Source organism: Colletotrichum karsti (assembly GCF_011947395.1).
Source record: "Colletotrichum karsti strain CkLH20 chromosome Unknown Scaffold24, whole genome shotgun sequence".
NCBI lineage: Eukaryota > Fungi > Ascomycota > Sordariomycetes > Glomerellales > Glomerellaceae > Colletotrichum > Colletotrichum karsti.
The window spans coordinates 314,780-340,496 of NW_024065924.1; the positions used below are offsets into that span (position 1 = coordinate 314,780).

The 25,717-nt window shown below is 55.9% G+C and overlaps 10 protein-coding genes across 10 annotated transcripts in view; 5 read left to right on the forward strand and 5 right to left on the reverse strand.

Moving 5' to 3' along the window:
* Positions 1 to 761: 761 nt before the first annotated feature.
* Positions 762 to 3,748, forward strand: CkaCkLH20_07577 (homoaconitase; the record flags this gene model as incomplete). Its single annotated transcript, XM_038890294.1, has 9 exons — positions 762 to 812; positions 871 to 1,211; positions 1,268 to 1,314; positions 1,367 to 1,425; positions 1,479 to 1,676; positions 1,917 to 2,628; positions 2,684 to 2,761; positions 2,820 to 3,205; positions 3,260 to 3,748. The coding sequence occupies 9 exons, from the start codon at positions 762 to 764 to the stop codon at positions 3,746 to 3,748; spliced, it is 2,361 nt and encodes a 786-aa protein (XP_038744344.1).
* A 1,637-nt stretch (positions 3,749 to 5,385) lies between these two features.
* On the reverse strand, positions 5,386 to 6,904 carry CkaCkLH20_07578 (uncharacterized protein; the record flags this gene model as incomplete). Its single annotated transcript, XM_038890295.1, has 2 exons — positions 5,386 to 6,744; positions 6,833 to 6,904. The coding sequence occupies 2 exons, from the start codon at positions 6,902 to 6,904 to the stop codon at positions 5,386 to 5,388; spliced, it is 1,431 nt and encodes a 476-aa protein (XP_038744345.1).
* An 806-nt stretch (positions 6,905 to 7,710) lies between these two features.
* Positions 7,711 to 9,171, forward strand: CkaCkLH20_07579 (protein transport protein sec61 alpha subunit; the record flags this gene model as incomplete). The annotated part of the gene is made up of 2 exons (XM_038890296.1): positions 7,711 to 9,041; positions 9,096 to 9,171. 2 exons carry the CDS (start codon positions 7,711 to 7,713, stop codon positions 9,169 to 9,171), a joined length of 1,407 nt encoding a protein of 468 aa, XP_038744346.1.
* A 2,622-nt stretch (positions 9,172 to 11,793) lies between these two features.
* Positions 11,794 to 13,791, forward strand: CkaCkLH20_07580 (uncharacterized protein; the record flags this gene model as incomplete). Its single annotated transcript, XM_038890297.1, has 1 exon — positions 11,794 to 13,791. The coding sequence occupies one exon, from the start codon at positions 11,794 to 11,796 to the stop codon at positions 13,789 to 13,791; it is 1,998 nt and encodes a 665-aa protein (XP_038744347.1).
* Positions 13,792 to 13,994: 203 nt separating this feature from the next.
* CkaCkLH20_07581 (uncharacterized protein) lies at positions 13,995 to 15,035 on the reverse strand (the record flags this gene model as incomplete). The annotated part of the gene is made up of 5 exons (XM_038890298.1): positions 13,995 to 14,068; positions 14,123 to 14,315; positions 14,377 to 14,495; positions 14,549 to 14,662; positions 14,735 to 15,035. The coding sequence occupies 5 exons, from the start codon at positions 15,033 to 15,035 to the stop codon at positions 13,995 to 13,997; spliced, it is 801 nt and encodes a 266-aa protein (XP_038744348.1).
* Positions 15,036 to 16,224: 1,189 nt separating this feature from the next.
* CkaCkLH20_07582 (uncharacterized protein) lies at positions 16,225 to 18,132 on the reverse strand (the record flags this gene model as incomplete). The annotated part of the gene is made up of 1 exon (XM_038890299.1): positions 16,225 to 18,132. The coding sequence occupies one exon, from the start codon at positions 18,130 to 18,132 to the stop codon at positions 16,225 to 16,227; it is 1,908 nt and encodes a 635-aa protein (XP_038744349.1).
* A 674-nt stretch (positions 18,133 to 18,806) lies between these two features.
* Positions 18,807 to 19,857, reverse strand: CkaCkLH20_07583 (uncharacterized protein; the record flags this gene model as incomplete). Its single annotated transcript, XM_038890300.1, has 2 exons — positions 18,807 to 19,352; positions 19,414 to 19,857. 2 exons carry the CDS (start codon positions 19,855 to 19,857, stop codon positions 18,807 to 18,809), a joined length of 990 nt encoding a protein of 329 aa, XP_038744350.1.
* Positions 19,858 to 21,919: 2,062 nt separating this feature from the next.
* CkaCkLH20_07584 (uncharacterized protein) lies at positions 21,920 to 23,006 on the forward strand (the record flags this gene model as incomplete). The annotated part of the gene is made up of 2 exons (XM_038890301.1): positions 21,920 to 22,625; positions 22,678 to 23,006. The coding sequence occupies 2 exons, from the start codon at positions 21,920 to 21,922 to the stop codon at positions 23,004 to 23,006; spliced, it is 1,035 nt and encodes a 344-aa protein (XP_038744351.1).
* Positions 23,007 to 23,437: 431 nt separating this feature from the next.
* Positions 23,438 to 24,155, forward strand: CkaCkLH20_07585 (transporter particle component; the record flags this gene model as incomplete). Its single annotated transcript, XM_038890302.1, has 2 exons — positions 23,438 to 23,643; positions 23,711 to 24,155. The coding sequence occupies 2 exons, from the start codon at positions 23,438 to 23,440 to the stop codon at positions 24,153 to 24,155; spliced, it is 651 nt and encodes a 216-aa protein (XP_038744352.1).
* Positions 24,156 to 24,550: 395 nt separating this feature from the next.
* CkaCkLH20_07586 (apc13 domain protein) overlaps positions 24,551 to 25,717 on the reverse strand; it is a gene marked incomplete at both ends in the record, with an annotated part of 1,439 nt that continues 272 nt past the window's right edge. Inside the window, one exon of the mRNA XM_038890303.1 lies at positions 24,551 to 24,856. Coding sequence (XP_038744353.1) covers positions 24,551 to 24,856 — 306 coding nt within the window. The remainder of the gene's footprint in view (positions 24,857 to 25,717) is intronic.

Here is a 25,717-nt window from a genome sequence, read left to right on the forward strand (position 1 = left end):
TGGAAGTGTTTTGCACAAGTGGGACATCCGGAATCCACTCTCTGCTCTCCACTCTCCATAAAACGGAAGACGTGGACCCTCCCGGCCGGCAGATGTGCGGTCTGATGACTCATCTCGACTCAACTTGTGCAGAGCTCCGCTGGCCTGCCTTATTGCTCCGCCCTACCGGCGGTAAATATCTGTCCGTCCTTACCTCCGTGTCCCGGTGGCCGGCCTCAGCTGCACCGTCTTCCGTCGTATTCGGGTCGGGTATTTTCTTGGTTCTGCCCACCCCCGCCGATACAGATTGCATTTATTGCGTCACAGCAGCATCTCAGTCTTCGGGCCGTCACTACCTACTGCTAAGAGTGAACTCATCGCATGCATAATACTTGATCAGTAATACAGCTGGTATTTAGTACAGAGAAAGCCGTGTTTAACAATTGATCAGTTGCATGTTTGTACACTGGCCAATCAGAGCTGATGACTGCCCATAAATATGGACCACGCTGTTTGCAAGATCGATTCGACCAATCAGCACGTCTCCAATGCTGATTGCCCAAAGAAGCCAATCAGTTTTTTGGGGAACCCCACGTCAGAACAATTGGTTCCCCACACGTTCCAAAATTTCGGCCGATGAAGCACAGTCACAGAACACCACTGGCCGACATCGCGACCGACGTCGAAAAAAAAAGTCCTGCAACGTTAATCGCCTCAACCACGACCGCCACTTGATCCCGAGTTGCAGGCAGCCGGAAGAAGGGATCGCATAACGACAAGAACTGTTCAATTGGCCATTGGGCTCACAAAATCCGCCCAGCATGCTTCCACTCGTGCGTTTTCTCCGTCTCCGAAGTCGCTGCGACTCATAGCTAACGACCCCTCGCGCAGAGACGAGCCGTGGCTCTCCACGCCACGAGGAGCTGCCGCCAGCTCGCCCTCCGACACGTCGCCTCCTCACGATTGATCCGCCCGAGTTTCTACACGACGACGACCCGACTCCGACAGAATGCCTTCCACTCCCAGCTCGAGAGCGCCGGCGCGGCCGACTTCCTCTCCCAACCCGGCCCCAAGGTCGTCGAGAACCCCCAGACTATTACCGAGAAGATCGTCCAGAGACATTCTGTTGGCCTTGCGCCCGGCAAGAAGGTTCGCGCCGGCGACTACGTTACTCTCCGACCTCACAAGTACGTCCGCTACACCATCCCGCACCTATGGAAACTCGCGATACGGTTACCTATTTTCGGGGAGGAATACCGCTGGTCAGGGCTTAGCTGACCGACAAAAGGATGATGTCCCACGACAATACCTGGCCCATCGCAATGAAGTTCATGTGTAAGTGGACATCGAGTTTTGGTTGGCCTCCCGCTAACTGGTGGGGTTTCAGCAATTGGAGCAACCGAAATCGCAGACAAGTCACAACTGGTCTTCACGATTGATCACGATGTCAGCAATTCTCTTCGTCAAGTGCATCCGCTATTTATACTGACACGCAAGAGGTTCAAAATGAGTCCGAGTCAAATGTCAAGAAGTACAAGCAGATCGGCGAATTCGCCCGCAAGCACGGTATCACCTTCTTCCCCGAGAAGACAGGAATTGGACATCAGCACATGATCGAGAACGGATTCGCATGGCCTGGATCCGTAGCCGTAGCTTCGGACAGTCATTCCAACATGTATGGAGGTGTTGGTGCTCTTGTAAGTCCCCAAAGGTAGAGCCCATGAGAATGATGCTGACTCTCTGCTTCAGGGGTAAGTCTCTGCTGGCCAAGCTTCTGCCAGTGATGCTAACTTCTTTTTGGCACTGCCGTCGTACGAACCGATGGTGCTGCCATCTGGGCGACGGGAAAGACATGGTGGCGTAGGTTACCCTGACATTCGCGTCCTCTGTGGCAACTGGATGCGATTTCGAAGACTGCGATGCTAACAGAAGCAGAGGTACCGCCGGTGTGTAAGCTGACACTGAAGGGAGTTCTACCCCCGGGTGTCACTGGAAAAGATGTCATCGTCGCTCTGTGCGGCTTATTCAACAAGGACGAGGTTCTCAACCACTGCGTCGAGTTCCACGGCTCAGAGGAAACCATGCGCTCGCTTTCCATCGACGACAGACTCACAATAGCCAACATGACGACCGAACACGGCGCCGCTAGTGGAATCTTCCCCATGGACTCTGTCCTCAAGGCATGGATGACCGCAAAGGCCACCACCAATGCGATGCTCAACCCGGAACAAGCGGCAAAGAGCAACTTCACCCACGAGCGGATCGAAGAGCTCTTCGCGAACCCCATCACTGCCGACACCGGCGCCGTTTACGCCAAGGAGCTCTACCTTGACCTGTCCACTCTTGGCATCTGGGTTTCGGGTCCCAACTCAGTCAAGATCGCTTCGCCTTTGGAACAGCTCGAGAAGGACGACATTCCGGTGAACAAGGCTTACTTGGTTTCCTGCACCAACTCGCGCGCTTCAGATATCGCCTCTGCGGCGCGCGTTTTCCGTGAGGCTGCGGAAAAGGGACTGCCCGCCAAGATTGCTCCCGGTGTCAAGTTCTACATTGCCGCTGCGTCTATCAACGAACAACGCGCCGCGGAAGAGACTGGAGACTGGCAGGTTCTGAAGGAAGCAGGCGCAATAGAGCTTCCCTCAGGTTGCGGTAAGATATCTTCACGAAAGGAAATACGACGAAAGCAATTAGCTGACGAAAGAAGGCCCTTGCATCGGTCTGGGTACTGGACTTCTCGAGGAAGGCGAGGTTGGAATCAGCGCCAGCAACAGGAACTTCAAGGGTATGCAACTACTCACGCGACTTGTGGTCTAAGAGGAGCAGTGCTAACTTTCCTCAAGGACGAATGGGCAGCACATTAGCCAAGGCGTACCTGGCCAGCCCCGCAGTCGTCGCCGCTAGCGCGCTCAAGGGCAAGATTGCCGGCCCTGAGTGGTACCAGAAGCCCGATGTCGACAAGCCCATCGTTGGTGAGGGCGTCGGCGACATGACGGCCGACATCGCCAAGAGCATCGAGGATGCCCTGGCTGGTCTGATCTCCCAGGCAGATGGTCTCATCGCGGAATCCGAGAAGGAGATCACCGGCGCCCCTGCAGGAGAGGCTGCTGCTTCTGCTGCTGACGGCGAGGAGGCTCTTACTGAGATTCTCCCCGGCTTCCCCGAGAAGATTGAGGGCGAGATCGTCTTCTGCGACGCTGACAACCTCAACACCGACGGCATTTACCCGGTACGCATTTCCAATCTCCCCCCTCAGCTCTCCAGAGACTAACCCTCGAAACAGGGCAAGTACACTTACCAAGACAACGTGTCGACCGAGAAGATGGCCGAAGTGTGCATGGAGAACTACGACCTGGCCTTCCGCGACGTCGCCAAGGCCGGCGACATCCTCGTCTCCGGACTGAACTTCGGCTCCGGCAGCTCCCGCGAGCAGGCGGCGACCGCCATCCTCGCCAAGGGCATCCCCATGGTCGTCGCCGGCAGCTTCAGCAACATCTTCAGCCGCAACAGCGTCAACAACGCCCTCATGGCCGTCGAGGTGCCCAAGCTCGTCACCAAGCTCCGCGAGGCATTCAACGACGAGAACGACAAGGTCCTCACCCGCCGCACCGGCTGGAAGCTCCTGTGGGACGTGAGGAGGAGCAAGGTCGTCATCACGGAGAAGGACGGCGCCAGCTGGAGCGTCAAGGTCGGCGAGCTGCCCCCCAACGTGCAGGAGATTATCGCCAAGGGCGGCCTCGAGAAGTGGGTCAAGAGCGAGATCGGGCTCTAAAGACCGAGACACAAAAAGCGTAAGAAAAGAAAAGTTGGAATTTATACCATCGAATCTGTTTTTTTTTTGGTACTACAACTGGGATCGCGGGACCTTTGGTTTTTTAAGGTGTAGATATGGGCTCTGAAAAACGTACATGAAAGAACTGGTTTACTGTTTCTGGGAGTACCCGCGATTATCTGTGTCCTGACCGTCGGTGTCGTGGTCACTGAAACGCGTCCAGAAGCCGTACCGCTCGTGATGTCGTTCAGCGTCCACCTCCGGCGCCCCGGACATTGAGCTCCGGCGAAAAGCACCGGGGTCCCCGGCCTCCACATCTCCGCAAGTTCAAGAAACTCAAAAAAACACCCATCTCCGCTCCGCACCGTTCGGCGGCACGTCCCTTCCCTGCTCCCTCTCTCAGTTTGACGTCGAAAGTCAGGTATCGCAGCAAACTCCGCGTATTTTAAGCATGAATCATACGGGATGTGGCGGTGTTATACGATGCGGAGGGATTTATGTCAGACTGCCGAGAACGAGAACGAGGGATGAGGGTGGGATGTTGAGTGACATCTCGCGAGTTCCTATCTGTGATCTCACCGCCGATCCGTAAATCGTTCGATTGACAATTCGGGGAGCCTTCCCGTCTCCTCGTCCTCGCCATTCCATTCGGCGCGCCGTAAAAACGCAGTGAAGGTTTCCTCAGCCCTACGGTGCCTACCCGTCAGCTTAGACCGATGCATTGCGACTCTGCTGAGACTTGGCGTCTGGCGCCGTGGTGTGGTCATTCCCTTGGGATGGGTTTAAATTGCAGTGAACTGCATCACGGCCTCAGTCCATCACATAGTAGCACATCTGGCACACACAGCACGTTCTGGCCAATCAACCATCTCTTTTTCCAAGCCAAAGAGAGACAACCCGCCTCCTACATTGCTTGGACTTTGAATATACACGCCATTCGAATGTTCGCGGGCGTCGGGCCTCGTACTAAGCAGGTGGAAGTGAATAGCAGTAATTGAGTCCACGGTATTTCCCGCGGGGTCCTCTTGAGATACCAAGCCACATGTCTGCACAGGTAGCTTTCATCAGCAGCATCAGAACTCACGATGCACTCTCTCAAAAGTTATGAAAAGCTCATCCCCAAAACATCAGTACATCACAAAACGCCCTGTAAAAATCCCCCAAGTCGACATGTACAGATTCGAAAAGCCCCCAACTTAACTTCTCAGCACAAAACATGCTGAAAGCGAGCGTAGTGGAGAAACGCTGAACGAAGGGGAAGGGGTACAGCTCGGTTTGGGAACGCGAACGCGAGCGTCATCCGAAAACCGAGCAACACGAGAAACGAGGGAACGCAGCCCTCCCGGAAGGAAACGAATACGACGTCAAACCCAAAGCTAAATACGCGGATATGTGCAGGAGTAGTAGATCCGACGAAAATTATAGAGCTTAATGAAGCTTAAAATGTGTTTGTGTGTGTCGTAATACGCGGCTCTAGTTTCCTTGTTCTTTTGTTTGTTGATCATCATCATCAGCTGACGCATCGGAGTCGAGACGAGCCGAGGGGTTGGATATTTCGAGGATGCACGAGAGAGAACACGTCAGATGAACGGCGGCACGGCACATGAGTTCAGCAAAGTTTTTTTTACGATTTTTTTTCATGACGGCGCGTCCAAGATTCCCAGTCCGTCGAAGTCGGGACTCGAGGCTTTATCTGCTGGTGTGGCCTCGTCGTCGCCTGTAGTCTCGACAGACACGACGGCCATGGGTCTCTGGTCGGCTACGAGCGCTCTTCTTTTCGTCTTCCTGAGAAGGACATTATGCCGTTTGCTCTTGACGTGCTTCGTCCAGTCCTGCTCCGTCACGCAGGTCGTCTTGCAGACGTCGCACGTACGTCGGCAGTGCGTGCGCCCCGTCTGGACCGCAGCCTCCCGCAGCACGCCGCCTGCCGTCTCCGATATGCCCGCCGGATCGGGCAGGCTGTCGCCTTCGAGGAATCGGCGCGCGATGTCGACGGCCGGGTCGATCACGTTGGATGACCAGCGGGATATGTCGGTGCTGTCCATGACGAAGAGATGGTCCATCGCACCCGGGTGCTCTTGCAGGAGGGGTACGAGCTTAGTGCGGATCCAGCGCGTTTGGTACTTTGCGTACTGCCGTGTTGAGGTCTTCATGTCTTCGAGACCTGCAGCTTTGAGAGACTCGAGAATGGCGGCGTCATTTGCTTCTTCGGGGTTGTTGAGGGCCTTGAGGTAGGGTGTGAATTCCTTGAAGCCGATCGACTGCCAGATGCCGCGGGTGTAGTCCACCTCCTCACCTATGGCCTCTTTTGCCTGGACGTACTCGTACATGGACTGCGTCTCGTCGTTGAGGCCGGCCGTGAGCATCTTGCCCACCCGGTTATCGAGGCGTTCCTTAAGGACCTCGGGGTCCGAGTACACCCAGAAGAGAAGCGTCTGCCAAGGCCTCGCGCCGTTCTCCGCCATCTTGCGTTGGCGCTGTTCCGCATAGATTTCGGACGCCGGCCGACCGGTTTGGAGATAAATTGCCAGCGACCGCGCGATCTTGCGGCCGTCGTTGGGGTGCCAGCGGTCCGCCATGACGGGGTCGACCTCCCTCAGCTTCGCCAGTATGACCTCGGTTGGTTCGCTCAGGATCGGGAAAGATGCTTCGTCCGGCTCGTCTGTGTCATTTTCGTTCACCTGCTTCTCGATGTCCGTGCGGACGAGGGTGTCTTCGAAGAGCAGCGCATTCGTGTAGTAGTGCGTGCCGCCGACGACGATGGGCAAGTTGCCCCTGCTTCGAATTTCGCGGATGAGCTTGTTCGCTTCGCGCTTGAAGTCATCGACAATCCAAGTGGGTTGGTCGAGACCGATGTGGTCGAGAAGGTGGTGGGGGACGCCGCGGCGCTCTTCGGTTGTGATCTTGTTCGTGATTATGGGCAGACCCTTGTACATTTGCATAGCGTCCCCATTGATGATTTCGCCTTTGAAGCGAGTCGCAAGCTCTACAGCAAGCTTTTGGGGTGTCAGCCTCGATCGCAAGTGCGACGGCTATCGCAGGATCGCATCGAGGAGGTATGCGCCGGGTCTGTGTTGTGCTCACCTCTGATTTTCCAGTTCCAGTCGAGCCCAGGATGACCACCAAAGGGTCTGCGGGCGCATTTCGGGCTGTCATGTTGCCAACAACATTGTGTATGAACCTTCGGCCAAAAATTGACCGAAAGATCATACCAGAGATATCCTGCCTAGAGGTGACTCAGGAGGATCACAGCATTGTTGCCGTGCGTTGTACTTCGTGTCCTATGGCGAGAGTGTTTTGGGTGACTTAATGGTCCAAAATGTGGCATCAGAAGATATCGGAATGCGGCAGAAGGAAAAGTTGGAGTCACAGCCAGCGGGCAGGCACTGGATTGGGCCCGTCACCTCATATTCCCTGCACCGGAGAGACCCCTAGCAGCGGAAAGCACGACCTTAAAAGAGCACTGACTGGACCCCAGGACCTTACCCAGTAAAATTGCATGTTAAAGGACATTGGACAGGTCACGTGCAGCTTGACTCCACCAAATTTTTGGACACATCGACAATTTGGCGTTTTTGAAGCCAGATCGCAGCCGACCCTCTTTTCGCCCCGAGCTCTCTCCTCCTCCCCTTAATAACCTCTCCTTCTCCTCAACACCCATCACCCTCACCCCCTTCGCCACACCTGGAGCCATTGTCGCTCTCTATCTCTCTCTTCTTCTTCCCTTCATCTGGATGATTTAGATCCTTTGTTTTTAGTTTCCTCCCCCCAGTGTAACAGCCCATCATGAGTTCTCGTAAGTTACCAATTCCCTCGACTCCCGAATCGCGTGTCGCATAGCTCCAAAGAGGACACGCGCGCGATATCACGGCCCCTGTCGCGAGACGAATTGCCTCGACATCAACTCAGGACAACCCAATGGCTAACGTACGCGCTTCTTTCCCACAGTACGGTTCCTCGATCTGGTCAAGCCGTTCGTGCCGTTCCTCCCCGAGGTTCAGCAGCCGGAGACCAAGATCCCCTTCAACCAGAAGCTGATGTGGACGGCATTGACCCTCCTCATCTTCCTGGTCATGAGCCAGATGCCCCTGTACGGCATTGTCTCTTCCGACAACTCGGATCCTCTATACTGGCTGCGTATGGTTATGGCGAGTAACCGAGGAACGCTGATGGAGCTGGGTATCACTCCCATTATCTCCTCCGGCATGGTCTTCCAGCTCCTTGCTGGCACCCACATGATCGACGTCAACCTCGACCTCAAGAGCGACCGCGAGCTCTACCAGACCGCCCAGAAGCTCTTCGCCTTCATCCTGTCCGCCGGCACCGCCACTGTCTACGTCTTCACCGGCCTCTACGGACGCCCCTCTGACCTCGGCGCCGGTATCGTCTTCCTGCTCATTCTCCAGCTCTTCGTCGCTGGTATGATCGTCATTCTCCTCGACGAGCTCCTCCAGAAGGGATACGGCCTGGGCTCTGGTATCTCTCTGTTCATCGCCACCAACATCTGCGAGTCCATCATGTGGAAGGCCTTCTCCCCCACGACCATCAACACCGGCCGTGGCCCCGAGTTCGAGGGTGCCGTCATCGCCCTCTTCCACCTGCTCCTCACCTGGCCCAACAAGCAGCGCGCTCTCCAGGAGGCTTTCTACCGCCAGAACCTCCCCAACATCATGAACCTGCTGGCCACCATCGCCGTTTTCGCCGCCGTCATCTACCTCCAGGGCTTCCGCGTCGAGATCCCCGTCAAGTCTTCCCGCCAGCGTGGTGCTCGCGGCTCTTACCCCGTCCGCCTGTTCTACACCTCCAACATGCCCATCATGCTGCAGTCTGCTCTGTCCTCCAACGTCTTCCTCATCAGCCAGATGCTGTACTCCCGCTTCTCCGACAACCTCCTTGTCCGCCTTTTCGGTGTCTGGGAGGCTAAGGACGGCTCCGCCCAGCTCTCCGCCATCTCCGGTCTGGCCTACTACATGTCTCCTCCCTTGAACTTCAAGGACGCCCTCCTCGACCCCATCCACACCATCGTCTACATTGTCTACATGCTGGGTGCCTGCGCCATCTTCTCCAAGACCTGGATTGAGGTTTCCGGCTCCAGCCCCCGCGATGTCGCCAAGCAGCTCAAGGACCAGGGTCTCGTCATGGCTGGTCACCGTGACCAGAGCATGTACAAGGAGCTCAAGCGTATCATCCCCACCGCCGCTGCCTTCGGTGGTGCCTGCATCGGTGCCCTCTCCGTTGCCAGCGACCTCATGGGAGCCCTCGGCTCCGGCACCGGTACCCTCTTGGCTGTCACGTAAGTTTAGGACCCAACTGAACCATTTAAGGTTCAATGCTAACAATTATCCAGCATCATCTACGGCTACTTCGAGATTGCTGCCAAGGAGGGTGACCTGTCCGGTATGAAGGGCATGATTATGGGTTAATGTTACCAGTCAACGAGAACGACATATCCCTGTTCATTATAACGAAGCTTCTTCCTTTGTCCATGCGAGGCTTCCAGTAGCCATTATCAGTGGTGGCTCTCTGTGTAATATCACGGCATACATTTAAAAGTTAGATCGAGGTTTTCTGATTCCCTCGTGAACAAAAAGCAAAGGGTTTCCTGGTTGATGGGCTAAGATGTCATTGGGACAGCTAGGCGAGCTACTCTCGCGCCGGGCCTCGACGAGGATGTCGGGACAAGGGAGAATGCTTGAATCCTCGGCTGGTATGTCGAAGAAGAGAGCTTCCCTTTGTGGTAAGCTCGGAAGGGGGTGTTGTATGTAAGACGATGTATGCGAACAAATCCATTTCACGCGCCCCAGTCTGTTTCTGTCGTGTGTGGTGTACGATACCGTGTATGGAGCGCACTGAGGATGAGACCTCCAGGTATCCCCAGCATGCATGCATGTCTGGCTGAGAAACTAGGACACACCTATCTTCGGTTGACTACCTTACGGTATGAAACGGTTGAAGGAACGCCACGCAAGCCGTCCCGTCCGAAAGGGTCGTCTCGTGCCTACTTCGATGTCTTAAAAGCTCGCGATACGTCCACCATCGTCAAGCCACATGGTCCAGACCAAGTGCCTGAGTCCAAGCATTTCTGCAGCGACAACTATTCAGTGCTATTCACATCCAACAAGCCCACAATCACAAAGGTACTCTGTGCGGCGCTCATCCGAGGCGTGGAATGATATCAGCATCCAGCTGCCTCTCCTTTCCTCACTCTTGTCCGGCGATTATACGAATATATTTATTAGTTGGTTGTTCACTGAGTGAGTGTGATGAAGCTCGATGGCTCTTGCGTGGCTATGACGGGGTCACATCGTCGGGCTTTCGGGGAAGACACTACCAACGAGATGCGGGCTGGGAGAACATCTTGCCGAGCTAGACAGTACAGTGAGGTCAATGGATAGCAATAAGTACTTTCCTCTTGGAATGTGTCCGTCGTATTGGCCTTTCTCACAGCTTCGTATGTTCATGTTTTGGCGCTTGGGTGCTAATCTTGCTGTGACTTTCGACTCACATAAAAAAAACTCGAAGTTCTCTTGAGAACTCTGCCCTTGCGCGGTCTGACAACATCATGATCAGGTCGCCGAGAGATCGTCGTTACCAGATGGCAGTGGCCGTGCGCACCTGCGTTGAAGCCATTGTTGATGGTGATGTCAGTCGTTCCGGCGCCTCCAACCCTTACGTCTTGTCGTGTCTTCAGAAAGGCTCCTCAGGTGAACTCATGCGGCAGTTTGAACTGGACCTTGCCAAAAATGAACAAAAAGAACACTGAACAGTTTTGCTGTCCAGCTGATGATCATGAACTGCCTCGTGGGCGAATCGAACGCCCGATCTCCTCATTACTAGTGAGGCGCTTTACCACTGAGCCAACAAGGCGCTTGTTGATGACTAACGAGAAGACTGAGCAGTTCATGATGCTCCATTGTGGTGGAGTTGACGGTCAGGGGTTGAGGGTTGAGAGAGGGTGGAGTTGATGAAGTGTGGTTGGGGACGAGAACGGGTGGTGGAGGTGGAGCTTTGAGGTTATCGCGAGGGTACCTTAGGCTCGTGGTCTTACTGCATCAGCGGTTTAGACTTGAGACAGGGGTGAGAAAAGTGTCTTGGCTGGTCTGTGTGGCCTCGGATTGGGAGTAAAATGCAGTGAATCTGCTGCTGCCTGAAGAGTCGAGGTGGGGCGTGAGATTTACGATGCAGCCGATCTGTACAGCCTCAGGGTGAGATGAAAGTGCAGTGGATTGCTTTCGCCTCTCAGAGATCGGGGGGCATTTACGTGTGCCACGCAGCGGTCTGTATAGCCTCAGGATGGGATTAAATTGCAGTGAAGATCCACTTTGCCGACTTACCTAACAGTCCACCTCGGCTTACCACAACGGCTGAAGCACCCAAAATGATGATGACATGTGGCGCAGTCCTCGCACCCCTTTATTGGTGAGCGTAAGACCTCTCTACATGAGAATGCATTTAGAATACCCTTGACACTTGGGTGAAAACGGCAATTGTGGGACAACTTCGGGAGACTTACTTGTTGGACTGTCCGGGATGATGTGAGCCTGTGAATTCATCCCGATTGACCTACACTGTTGGACCTGTGAGAGCCACTGGGTTTTCGGCCCACAAAGAGTCTGGCTGGGATGCCCAGGCAGCCTGATTGAGGTTGACATTCTACTGGGCTCTTTATCGATGTTGTTTTTGTCCTTACAACAATGGGATTTGATCTTGGACTTGTGCTGGACATAATGAACGAGACCACGCAGGTTGAAAGAACTTCCTTAAGTGTGTCCGAATAGTTACTAGTAAACAACGCCATTGTCGTAAAACAAAATAGCGAAGGACTGCGGCATTCGAAGAGCATCGTGCTGTTGTACTGTTCTAGGCGGCTATATCTTCTACTCCCGAGCCCAACAGACCGCTGGCCGAATCAACAAACGATACCCTTAGACTTCCATACTTTCATCAAATTATTTACAGCCATTCTATATCTCGCCGAATCTCCTTCATTTTCTATCCAGCTTGTCCTTCGACAGAAATCCAGAGTGAACTGACATCTCGACGACATGGCTACGACAACAGAGGAGCTACTCCAGGAGCTATTGGACCAGAACTCCATCACCGAAGTCCAAAACCTCGCAAAAACAACCACCCCCCTCACAGAAACCTTCAAGAAGCACACGCTAACAATTATCAAGAAACACATCGCCCCAGAAGCCTGGCACGACGCCCTCGCCTGCGTCGACCGCCGCCTCCGGACCAAGAAGCACAGGGCCGCCTTCGACGCAGACCGCCAGAACGGCGCCCTCGCCGACCCCGAGAACGAAACCCACTGGGACCTCGCCGACCTCTGCGACCTCGTCCGGATCGTCGACAGACTCCTCCTCCACGTCGCCGACGTCGGCACCGTCGACGCGCCCGGCCGCGAACACGACGACCTCGAGGCCTGGGAGGCGTCCTGGGAACACCGCCGCCCGGATGTCCCGGACACGGAGGAGTACCACCCCCTCGGCGACGAGCGGTGGCAGGAGAGGGACCACGGTACGGAGCACCCCGAGAACTTCGCGCACGCCTTTGCGCGGCATGTCAGGTATAACGCGAGTAACGACACGATCCTCGGCTACGAGGGCGTTCCCGTCAGCGAGACGACTCGCCCGAGGTTGCAGCGCGCTTTTTTTCGTCTCGAGTTCATGCGTCGCGCGTATTACTCCCGTCCGCTTTTCCCTCGCGGCGCCAAGTGGCAGAGCCGGGACTCCACGTTCGAGAAGGGCGAGGCGCAGGGTCTCGCTGGCGAGACCTTCGAGACGCGGCTGGAGAGGGCGGAGAAGATCTTTAGGGGATGGGGGAAGGACGACTTTGTCGAGATCATATGCGCCTTCAAGGCCACGCTGCACTTGTACGCCGTCCCCGTGAGCGATATGATGGCGCAGTTCGCGGGCCTCGCACACAACGCCACGAACAGCTGGGACGTACGTAGGGCGACGGAGTATCACCGCAAGCACACCACCGAGCTGGAGGGAAACGCGCGGGTGGTCGGCCTGCAGTGGGAACGCAACCCCTTGAACGACGCATCCGTGTTGCCGCTCTGGGGCATCCGACCCGACGCCGAGTTCCGCGACCTCCAGCTGCGGCTCCACGCCGAACAGAGGGACCTCCTACGGTTCAGGATGCGGAGGCTCCTCCCCCTCGGCCGCGGCGAGTTCGACGACCTCGGGTGCACGATCTTCAAGACGGACGTGATCCGCCCGGCGCACGAGACGCGGAGACGAGGGGGGAGGGAGCATGACGTCCTTCCCGAGGCGCTCCCCGACGAGGAGATGTCCAAGTTCTTCCACGCGCTGTGCAGCCTGCCGCTCAAGTTCCTGGATACGTTCATGGACATGTCGACGAAGCGGAAGAACCGGTTCCTGAAGACGACGTACCGCGCCATCGCCCGGGTCAAGGCCTCGCACGCGCCCATGTTCCTGTCGGGGGAGGTACGCGCCTGGATGAGCAAGCCGGCGGACGAGAACGGCGGGCGCCACTGGGACTACGAGGCGAAGCGGCGACTGTTTCCCGAGCTCTCCGTCCGGTACGCCGTGCTGGCGTGCGTGGGAATCACGTACAGGCTCTGGAACCACCCGTATTCTGGGTGGCTCGTCCAACGGGATGCGAATCAGCGGTATGTCTGGTGGTGGGAGAACGTCCCCGTGACGCCCCTCGCGTGGGCGAGGATCCGGTCTGCGATCAAGTACCGGCCGTTCGACATCAACCCGGTCTTCCTCATGAGCGACCGGAGCTGGCAGGCCGTCTGGCGGTCGAGCAGGCGGTACGAGCGACAGTTCTGGACCGGGGTCGAGATGGGGACAGTGCGGTGGGAGGGGTACGGGCATCCCGGGCGGCTGGATCCGAACGAGTGTTACTGCCATGTCGGGGAGGGCTGTGCATTGTGTACGCCGCTGCCTCGGCCGGAGGAGCCTGGTGTCGAGTGGGAGCTTTTCACTGAGGATGATTGGGAGGCGGAGTTTGAGTTGGAGAAGCAGCTACATGCCGGGGTTCGACCGCTGGATGAACTAATGAACTAGACGAAAAGGTAAGTTGGATAGGTCAGAGCTGTGACGATCTCAGATGGTAGGTTTTGAATAACTTGATATCGAAAGGTAAGTTTGGGTGAGTAAGAGGCGATATGGACTCAGCAATAGGGGGGTTTTCTAGAGCTTGAAGTTGAATAAGTTTTGGTCAAATATTTGTTTCTTGGATAATGCGAACAATATGCTCAAACGCTGGCTTAGAAGATCTCTCTATCGTCGTACGCCCTGACGCTCTCCAGGTAGTTCTTGACCTGATTATAATCCTTGCACACTGAAAGAGTATTCATTAGCACCGAACCGTGCGAAGACTGAGACGCAAACTTACCATGCTTAGAATCCCAGCCGTCGGAACCACCGTTGTGGTCCGGGAAGGTCGTCTCGAGACCCTCGAGCGCCATGTCGGCGCTGCACATGATGGTCTCCCTCAGGTAGGAGAAGCAGTGGATCATGTGCCAGTGGTGGTCGTCGGGGATCTCGTGGCCGGACTTGAGGCCCGAGTAGGTCTGGACGACGGCGAACTACGCGAGGGATTAGCATCACAGGTCATACGGGAAACGTGGCAAGGAGCGGCTTGCGTACCAAGCAGTGAAGCTGGTGGGTGACGGAGGTGGTGAAGACGGTCTTCTCGGGCCAGACGATGGGCGTGGGGAGGTCGTGGTACTTGTGCGTGTCGTTGACCCATTGGAAGCCCATTCCAACTGCGTTTCTCATCAGTATTTCATCATCTTTCACAATGACATGAGGTTCTTACTCGGCATAAGCTCATTCCAGTTGTTCAGAACCTCATCGGTAAAGAACTTGGACGTGTCGTTAGGCGCGTACTTGCCCTCGTAGTCCATCTTGAACGTCTTGATCTGCTGGTTGACTATTCCGATCCCGAAAGTCAGTCATCGACACACTCCCCTCAACACTTCAAGCAGCCAAGAGTGCCACTCACAATGTCCGCTAACGCCCGTCATATCGCCTCCAAAGTCCCACAGGTTCGTCGGCGGCTTGTCCATCCTCTCCCTCACCAACAGCCCCAGGATGACGAGCAGCAGTATCGTGTCGACGAACCACCTCGACGAGTTGAGCATGCTCAGGCACCTGTTCCTCCTCTTGGCGGGCCTCTGGAAGTCCCGGGCGTACTTGTCGTCCCCGCCGCCGATGAGCGACTCCTCGACCTCGGTGCTGCTGCGGTCGTCGCGGTCGTGCTCCTCCAGGTGGAGGTTCGAGTACTTGGCGTCTGACATGTCCATCTTGGCTTTGGCTGGCTGACTTGTGAAATCGGATCTACCGTTTTGAGGAAATGAGGGTTTGGTATATTATTCAAGAAAGGGACTGTATTATTCAAGAAAGATGAGAAAAAAGAGGGTCACGATGCCAGACCGAATTGAAGAATGAGTGATGACCAACAAGCAATTGCGCCAGCGCCAAGGAGAAGAAGAAGAGAAAGAAGAGGCGAAGGGAAGAAGCAGCTGCGAGAGAAAGAAATGCCCGGCCCTGATCTTCTTTTGTTCGATGCGTCTCCCTCGAATACAACCAAACCCATAAGGATACCGCCCTCATCCCTTCCTTTTCGCGTCCGTGTCTCGTTCCATCTTGCCAATCGTCTCCGTCCCGTCTCGAAAAAGCAGAGGAGGCGAGTTTGAGGCTGAAGTTTCAGGACCAGGGGCCGGTCATGTCTGGCACCTGATGGGCGTCCTGTCGTCGTCGTCGTCCCGAATGGAGATGTGTAAGCCAGGCTATGTGGTGGTGGTGGTGGCTTCACGGGGAATTTTAGCGAACGCCGGCCAGGGTGAGGGTCACATCACCCACGTTTCACCCACCCCGAAAGCGCCAAGCGGCCCCCGCAACCGCAAAGCGGCGGCGGCAGCTCCTGGTCGGGCGTGTTTCTGGTTGCGTTTTCAATCCGTCCGAAGCTTGCTCTTCTGAGGCGCCCCATTTGTCGATCTCCTTTCCCGTCGTCTCTACTTGCCGCCTTTCCGCCAGTGCAGCAGCAGCAGCCCTTTTCTTCGGACCAGAATCCTGGGATGAAATGTCGTACAAGATGCCCTGTGTTCCCCGTTCTTTTGGAGCCAGTGACGGTACTTTGTACGCGTCTGTCCGGGGAAGAACGATTCTTGCCAACCCTTTTGCCTCTTAGCGTCCGCATCAAGCTTCCCGCTTCCGTTACCTTAATCGTGCATGAACCCGTCTTGGTCTTTGTGAGGATGTTGGTGAGCTGAGTGAGTGAGGCTCGACTTTAATTGAAATAAGCGTTTTTGAGTTAGAGTCTGTTATTGATGTTGATTAAAAACTACACGATGAGTACACTCAGTTAGGCTGCATTGGCTGTCCCTTGTAGTCGATGATGATCGATCCGCCAACGCCAAGGCGCAAATCATCCCGATATGCGCAAGTCGAAGCGATGCTTCTACCATTCAATCCTCTCAATACTGCGTGTGTTCACTCTCCCGAGAAGAAACCTCGCATTCCTCCAACACACTTCATCCTCTCCTGTGCCGCGGTAAGCTGGACTTTGGACCGGCTGTCCGAAGGGTATTTCTTTCTCAGCCCACCATATCCTCCTTGAGCCGCCCAGTTAAAGAAAACCACGAACTCCCCCACAGAACAACCGACTCCGAGCTCCATTCTCAGTCCCGTCGTGGCCCGTGGTTTCCGCATCTGCGCCCACTGAGAGTCGCTCACCGCGAACGGCAGTTCTGTGCGTCTGACCACGTCTGTCGCGAACTTGTCGAGAATCGCCTCCCACGCCTCCTTAGACACCACGTAGCGGTCGAGATAGTCCCACTTGGGCAGCCTCAATAACTGTGTCAGGTGGCTCGCCAGCCGTGAAAGACTGACAAACGGGACGTTGCTTAACAGGAGCGTTGGGTGTAGGTAGGGTTCACGGAAGGCACCGAGGAGGGGAAACTCGCGGCCCGACGCGGGATGCTGGCTGTTGAGCTCGCCGAGGACGAACTGCGGGATGCGATGGGCGGGTAGGCGGCAGAGGTACAAGAAGACGCTGCTCAGCATCTGTCTGCGCTGACCCACCTCCATAGCCGCGCACCGGCGAAAGAATGGAAGGCCAAGAGAGGCGAGGAAGGTCAGGAAGCGGAACATGTCGGGCCAGGCGTTATCCTCGTTGTCCAAATTGAGAAGGCGCCCCTGCTCGGGAAGAATGAGGGCCATATTGTATCGGGAAAAGGCGTAGTCTGGTCCGACTCGGAAGCAGCCTCTCGCGGCCTTCTTCAAGCGCTCTTGTTCTTTCTCGTGGTTTGATAAGGATTCCGAAGACGATGCCATCCGTAGGTCGGCTTCATCCATGGCCAGGTCTTCGGCCTGCGATATAACCTCCTCCCTGAAATCTCGCAGCTCGTTGTTGACCCAGAGAGCGTACTGAGTCCAAAGGACTTCAAAGGCGCCGAATGTGCGTTCGACCTCTGAACGAATATCCTGCAGGCGGGAAATCGTCTCCAGGCCCTCTTTTGTGTACGCATTCGCGTTCGTACTCATCGGGGGTGCTTCTGGACGGCGATGGTCGTTCAGCGAGTTCCGCAGCTGGACCCATTCTGCGTTCCAAATCCGCGCTCGTCGAATATTGTCCCATTGCGTTGCGAAGCCGTGGGTGTGAGTGTCCCGGGGCGTCATGCAATTGACTGGATTCGCGCATAGCACAGGAGTGGCGTCGCCGCTGGAGAAGAGAGGGCAGAGCGGGTTCGAGTAGAACAGCCGACGAAAGAGCTCGAGGCGGAAGAAGGACTCCAACACGCTCGTCTGGAATGCCTCGTCATAGAAATGGTGCCCACTTTCCACCAGGGAGAAACCGACTCCCAGACGGTGATCGCTGTGAGCAAGCGTCAACCATGAGTCCAAGACACGCTCGGAAAAGACGGCGTGTTGGCTCATATACTGACCATCCCAGCCCAATCCCGACTTTTTCGCCTTGTAAACGTAGTCCCTCAAGAGAAGATCAACGGCCCTAAGCAGGTCGAGAAGATCACGGAAACGTTGCAACACACGCGGGTGGGCTGACTTCCTCTCTCCGCCGGTGCTGGTGCGGTACGGGTTGGGGAGTCTGTCGCTGAAAAGCCCCTCCTGGTAGTCTGCGGCAAAGGCCTTGACGCGGGTGCGGAACTGGCGGATATGCTCGCGTTTTCCGCGCTGGGGCGCGTGGATAGTGGCCAGAACGACATTTCTCGCTGATGATGGGACAAGCAGGTTGATGAACCAGCCGATGTCGCGGGCGATGGTGAGCTCGATTTCGGCTGACGACTGAATGAAGGTGAGTCTGTGACTGGCTTCGAGATTTTCGAGAATGTTGTGCAGGATCTCAGGAGGAAGGTTCGGGAAGTGAGTGATGAGAGGCATCGTCGATCGTTGGATGAGGAGTGCAGGGGATGATGCTCAGCTCGATAATGCTCTGCTGGTGATGATCGGACGAGACAAGTAAGAAGATGAGGTTGTACTTGTAGTCTTGGGATGTGTTTTGATGGAAATCACCAAAAGGCTTGAATGCAGTCAACAGGATAGCGGATCCTGAATATTCAGAAGTCGTTGCCTGGGATCTTTTCTGCCTTGTTGTTGTGGTCATTGTGATCTCAAAGAACGTGTCTGGGTAGAAGCTTCCAGTTGGCCAACGACTCAGCAGGCTGAGAATCGTGAATGAGCGACAAAGCTTTGGTTCCTATTTCGTGAGAGCAAGAAAGAAGCCTTCCACTGTTCCGCAACATTCCATCAACCTTGCCCGTCGTTGCGATGCACAGTACCGATGAGTCGACCGAGGACCTCCTTGTTAGCTCCCGCCATCAGTGAAGAAAGCAGCACAGATTGGGAGGATGAGAAACTTTTTGAGAAAATACCGTGCCATGAGGCCGGTATGTGTAAATTACGTGTGTGGGAGCGGCATCTTGCCATCCCTAGAGAATATATATGTTATGTACGGTCGTGCCATCATAAGATCGTCAGATTGGCCGCTTCTGCTGTCGACAAGTCGTGCCAAATCTCCAAAAAGTAAAAACATTAAACATTGAAAGACAAGGGTATCAAGTGGTCTTAACCGGGTTATATCCTCTAAACATGTCGCAAGGGAGGTAGTTGTTTTCGATGAAGGGCGTAGCGGCCTGGAAGCCGACGGCGTCCGGGAAAGCGGCATCGGTGCGGAACGGGCCCAAGTTGGACTTGACAGTTCCACGGACCGGGACCGGCTCGAATGCGCCCTGCGTCAAGGAGGTGTTGAAGAGCCGAATTTGCTGGTCGCAAGCCGAGCCGTTGGCGAAGATGGGCTGGTTGATGATGCTGTCGAACATGGACAGGGTGTACGGGATAGGCTGGTCTGCTGATGCTCGTTGCATCTCGAGAGACATGTAGTTCCCGCCGGCCGAGCCGTTGAAGTACGTGCCACCTTGGGGGAGCGCCCCGTAGGCGTTGCATTCCGGGCCAAATGTGGCAGCGTGTACTTCAGTGCCGTATGCTTGCGAGCCGGTAACTGCAGCAGGATTGCTAGCAGAAATCAATTGCTCCGGAGCCCAGCGGAAGTTTGAAGTGCCGTCGCCGAGCAGATCCAAGAAGGGGAATTCAAATCCAGCTTTCTGTAAGGTGTGTGTAAGTTTGTGACTCTGAGCGGTGTGTGCGGTGAGGGTGAGAACTTACACTGAAGTCGGGTATACCAAAGTCTTGAAACCGGATATCGTGGTCATGTCCAGCCTGAACAACAACAGGGTACATGCCAGCGGGAAAGTCTGGCATCACAGCTCGAAGGTTGTTCTCCAAGATTCCAAAGGGAACCATCTGGCGTGCCGTCGTCATTGGGATCGGGATGATGGCCATCGTGACGTTCAGAACACCCGTGGCGTTGTTCGGGTGCTGGCTCCAGAGGGGATTCGGTTGGTCCACGTTCGTACATGTTGGCAGTGTCACTTGTGCCGCAGTCGTCTGCATCTGAACACCAAAGACAACCAGCAGCGCCGCGATGGAGGCCTGAACGAGGTAGGTAGAGAGCGGCATGTTGAACCAGGAAGATAGACTCTCAGGTGCGTGAAGAGAAACCTTCTTGAGATCCGGGCAAGGCCAGAGGGAAGGAAGGACGGTGACCATCTTTATGAAGCTCTGGAAGTAGAGCTGTGAGGGAGTGTTCGGTGGTGAAACATCCGGAAGCGAAGTTAAAGAATCCTGGCGGTCGATCCGGGAATTATACTCAGCGAGGTTACGGTACCGTCTTTTCAACACCGGTGCCGCGTCGATCAGTGATGGGCAGGCAAATTCCCGAGCACACCGCGGAGTTCGTGGCGGGGTTGATGTAACGACGATCCGTCCTGGAGCCGATAGCAGCAAACAAGGCCCTCCCGAGATGTCGAGGTTGTCTAGGCTGGGCAGCAGCCGGGATAAGAACGGATGCGAGTTTGGCCACGGGGCGTGCCAAACAGCCTTTCAGATTCTGGCAATCTGGGACGACGGACCATGACCGCACGGTTGGGATGAGTTCATGGTTTGTGTCGAGTCTTCGTCTCGAGTGATTGGACTAGACGACGGCGCGGAGTCTTTTTTGGACGGGATAGCCCATGGCTCGGAAACGAAGAACCGAATCCATCGTTCAAGAAGGATGGACGGATGGAGTGGAGGCGGTTGACACGCTTGACAAGGGCCGCAGACTCTGGTGTTCGGGAGGGAGAGAAGCCAGACGCTCGGCTGCAGCCACAGGCTCGGATGGTTGGCGTTCCGGGCGGTTGGGAAGACCAGCGTGATCAGCCATGGACACGGAAGCCCGAAGGACCGGCCGAGCGAGGAATTAAAAATGGTCCGTTCTATCTGTATGTCGCTCGTTTTGGCGCGGAATATTGACCACGCGAGGGATCCAGAGGGACGATCTCTCGATTTTTAGCTTGGAAGCGGGCAGAAGGCTTCTTTCGTTCCAGGTGAGCGGTTGGTGGCTTCAAATGGCCATGTCTTGTTTTTTCAGCCATCGTCATTCCAGGCGGGCGCTTGCGACGGTTGCTGGCATCATGGTGTTGTACAGTGTTCGTCTCTGCATGGCGCGGTAATGGAATGGCAGACTTGAATGACACGCGAATTCGTGGATGCCCTTGGTTTGGTGTTGTTGACAGGCACACCACAGGCGCATGCAATCCAATGACTCAATGAGAGACAGGAAGGGCTTTCGTCCGTCGTCGGAAGGGCTGCAGGTGTCTTGAAGGTTGGTGAAGATCCGAGGTTTCAAGTAGCAACCACCCCAGCAAAACTCGCCGCCGGCGTCATTGGCTTACGGTTTTGGTAGTGGAGAAGTACGTACCGCGGATTTATTAGGTAAGGCGACGCTCGCATCAGCTGGCCTGCCGTCTTGGGAATTCCATCCACTGAAAACACAGCGGACCAGGGGGCTTTCCAGCAGCAACACTGAACGTTGGAACCGGGGCCCTCTTGATCCGGTCTAGCGCGGGGATTGCCGAGCAGCAGGGTCCCGGAACCTCGAGAAATCGGATTCTCAACGGTCGGGCAGAATAATATCTGGAGGTGCAATGGCAGATAGACCGGGCGCACAGCACACAGCATGAGGATGCAACTTAGGATGTTGAAGAATGTAAGGTTGCGATGTTTATTCCCCAGATCATGCAGATACGACGTTGTGCATGAAGCAACATAAACTTAAGATAGTCATTGATTTACATACTACCTTACGTAGAGAGAGGCCTTCGTGGCGGGCCCTTTGGGTCTTTGGTGCAGGCACTATCGTCCGGAACTGAGCTTCCCGGCATGGGCTCATCTCATTTCATCCCATCTCACCGTAAATCAGTACCGCAGTGTAAGCCCGTCTTTGCTGCTTTCCAACGTAGCGGTGTGAGAGCCCAAAAAATTACGTCTTTCTCCCGCGTGTCTTGCGAATCCCTCCAAAGCCAAACTGACAAGTCGAGCAAACCTAAGTCGAAAGTGCTTTTCGGTCCGCCCCTTTTCCATCGTCACCACGAGTCCACGACACCACACAGACACGAACCCAACGTTCCATCCTGCAAACTCACACCCCCCGCATCAGAGTCAAGTCAAACATCCGATCACACCGCAACCCCTGTGGCCACTGGCACGAACCCATCCGCGACACGCTACTACCCCGTGCCGCTCCCAGACTCACACACTTCCGGGCCCCAACTGCCCCGAAACACACACAATGGCCACCGTCGCCGATCAGCCGCCCCCGGCCTATGCCGAAGCGGGCGAGGAGAAGGCCGCCGCCGCAACCGGCCCGCGCAAGACACCCATCCCCTCGCCGGCCCCGTCCTCTTCCACCCCGGCCCTCCCGGCCCTGACGCCGGACCAACAATCCAAGTACGACGGCCTCCTCGCGCAGGCCCGCGCCTGGACCGAGGTGAAGTGCCCGACGGCCGCTCACGCCGACAAGTCCGGCCCCCTGACGGACGGCGAGCGCCAGTGGCTGACGCGCGAGTGCCTTCTCCGGTACCTGCGCGCCACGAAATGGGTCCCCAAGGATGCCGAGAAGCGTCTCCTCGAGACCCTCGCCTGGCGCCGCGAGTACGGCGTCGACGGCCTCACCCCGGAGCACATCTCGCCCGAGAACGAGACGGGCAAGCAGATCATCCTCGGCTTCGACAAGGAGCGCAGGCCGTGCCACTACCTCAACCCGGGCCGCCAGAACACGGACCCGTCGCCGCGCCAGGTCCAGCACCTCGTCTTCATGCTCGAGCGCGTCATCGAGGTCATGCCCGCCGGCCAGGAGAAGCTGGCCCTGCTCATCAACTTCAAGACGTCAAAGAGCCGCGGTAACACGGCCCCGGGCATCGGCCTGGCCCGTGAGGTGTTGCATATTCTCCAGACGCACTACCCGGAGCGTCTGGGCAAGGCTCTCATCATTAATGGTATGTCTTTTTGTCCTTTTATCTGGTTTGGACTGTACTGACACTAGTCTAGTACCATGGGTTGTCAATGGCTTCTTCCGCCTCATCACCCCCTTCATCGACCCCATGACGCGTGACAAGCTCAAGTTCAACGAAGACATGAAGCAGTACGTGCCCGAGGAGCAGCTCTGGACCGAGTTCAGCGAGGGCAAGCTCGAGTTCGAGTACGACCACTCCGTCTACTGGCCCGCCCTGAACGCCATGTGCAAGGAGAAGCGCGATGCCAGGACGGCGCGCTGGGTCTCTGGCGGCAAGCTCATCGGCGAATCCGAGGACTACCTTGGTGGTGCTGCTGAGAAGGGCGTTGGAGCTGAAAGCGCCGAGGCGAAACCCGCTGCTTGAGTCTTTTACTATATCAGATTTCTTTCATCACATATTAGGGTATTTAACATGTATAGACAGAGACGAGCACTATGCGCCAGAGTAATGGGCAGAGGGAGATGAAAAAGATCAGAGTAGACGAATTGTCTTGAAAATTCCAGAGTAATTTATGTTACATATCACCGCTGTCTTCTCATAATATGAATAATTCTTCATCTCTGAAGACTACCTATCAGACGTTGAGGTCGCAGCGGACGTTGATGAACAAGCTCTTATCTTATCGCCGATAAGGCTGCATGTCCTCCACTGCACCGCAGCGTCCAACCGCCACGACAGCTCCCCAAGCCCTGCAGCCTTCCAACGTCACCAAGGCCATCAACCCAAACTGCGACAAACACACAAATGCCACACCCTCCACCCTCATAGCCCGAACACATCGCACAACGGCCACAATGTCAAATCTCCAAACAACAAAGAGCGTCCCGGCCAAAGAGACGCCCGGCCTGCGGTACCCCTCCAACGGGAAGACAATCTACCACCGCCCCCTCAACCGCACAAAAACCTCGGAGCTCAGCCAGGCCAGCTTCGCATACCTCTTTAGCGAAATGGTCTCGTACGCCCAGCGCAACGTCAAGGACATCTCGGAGCTCGAACAACGGTAAAAAAACCCCCGTCTCTCCTCCTCGGTCCCGACGCGCCTCAAAACTAACCAACCCACCCGCCAGTCTAAACGTCCAAGGCCACTCGATAGGCCTCAAGCTCCTCGACCTCCTCCTCTTCCGCGAACCCCCACGCACGCAGGTACGCCCGCTGACGATCATCAACCTGCTGCACTTCATCAAGCAGTCGTGCTGGCAGCACCTCTTCGGGCGGCAGGCCGACCGCCTCGAGAAGTCGGCCGACCCGGCCAAGCCCGACGAGTACATGATCATCGACAACGAGCCGCTCGTCAACGCCTACATCAGCGTCCCGCGCGAGATGTCCCAGCTCAACTGCGCCGCCTTCATGGCCGGCATCGTCGAGGGCATCTGCGACGGCGCCGGGTTCCCCGCCCGCGTCAGCGCGCACAACCTCAAGGACGACAAGGAGATGTGGCTCGGCATGACGGTGTTCCTGGTCAAGTTCCGCCCCGAGGTGCTCGAGAGGGAGGGGTACTTGGGGAAGAGCTAGGTGGTGATGTGATGCGCTGCGTGAGAGTTTGTGAGGAACGGGCTGTTTGAAGGCGTTTTCTTGGGTGGCATGGACGGCGTTTTGGCGATGGCGAGGACTTCATGATGTTGTTTGGTGTGGGCTTCTGCGGTTTTGGATGGGCCATGTGTCACTGGGGCTGTTTATATGAATTGGTCGCGAGAGTAGCATGCTTCTCGTTGATGAATAAAAGTGCTCAATCCCTAGCAATGTGCAGCCTCAGGGGGGCCATCTTCCTGGATGACGATGTATGGTGCTTCCGTCCTTGTTGCGATGACACACTTCCCACTGCAATCCGTACGCCTCCCAAACCAATACCCGGGTATACCATAACGCCAAACCACACCGCCCACAACTTCAAGATGAAGACAGAGCCCTCACCGCGGCATCCGACTGCCACCAGCGCCTCCATTGCTTTTCGCTCCCTTGGGTCCCCGATTCATCAATCCCGACAACCCCAGGTCCTTCCACGCCGCCTCCTTCTGTCGCTGAGTCGCCTTGGCGATACCAAACGCCGCGTGCTGGTCCGGGACCACGTCGTCCTCGTCCTCCGGGTTGATGGGCTGGTGCTGCGGCGGCACGTACACCTCGTCGTCCGGGAGCTTGTCCTTGCAGAAGTCCTCGAAGAGGTCGGCGTGGCGCGCCTGGTGCATGTGCACGTGGGTGTAGCTCGCGTCCTTGTTCTGTCCGCTGTTAGGTATGGCTCAGAGACGATTGGGAGACGGGGAGAATAGCGAACCATTTTGTGCGTAAGTGAGAACCGGGAGAATGACTGTTCCTTGACTGCTTGTTCGTGCGATTGGATGTGTTGAGCAGCTGGCTGGTGAGAGTGCGGGATATCGATGTTGGTGTTGATGTTAAGCTCCGCCCCACCATTCGGCACATGCCGATTCGGGTTCGCAGCACTCACCGCTGCTGGCGCCTGTTCACCGAATCATTGGGCCCCGTCACCGAGCTTCTACACCGAACAACGAACACACCGGGAACTTCAAATCTCCATCCGGCAAGATAGTGGTGCTCAATTTGATTCTAGGAGATTTGGTTTCTAAGAGATTATTGTATTGATGATTACGGTTGTCTTAGGTGGGTATCATGGCTCCCCTTCCGTCGCACTCCTCATCGTCCTCCTCCCGCCCGGCCGGTCTCAGCGTCGGTGTATCCGTCACCGGTCGTGTGTGAAAGTGAGTAATACGCTCCCATTCCAACTACATCCCTGCATAGAACATTTATCTTCACACCGGTCCATCTTTGGCAAGAGGTCAGCGGTGGCTGGAGGATGGTCCTTCTCCGGGGCGCAGATGGAGAACCGGCACGTATTGTAACCTGTGTATATGCACTCGTCTTTGTGGAGAAGGAAAGTACCGTTCGCGATCCAATGTTGTTCGGCATGAGCTCTCGCCTGTCTGCAATCGCGGGGCATGGTTTTATTCGGAATCTGCACGCCAGTGTCAGTGACGAATTACTTCGGGTATGATGGATCACAGGGGGGGGGGGGGGGGGGGGGGGCGAAAAAAAAGACCACAAACCTGGGAATTTTTGTAAGA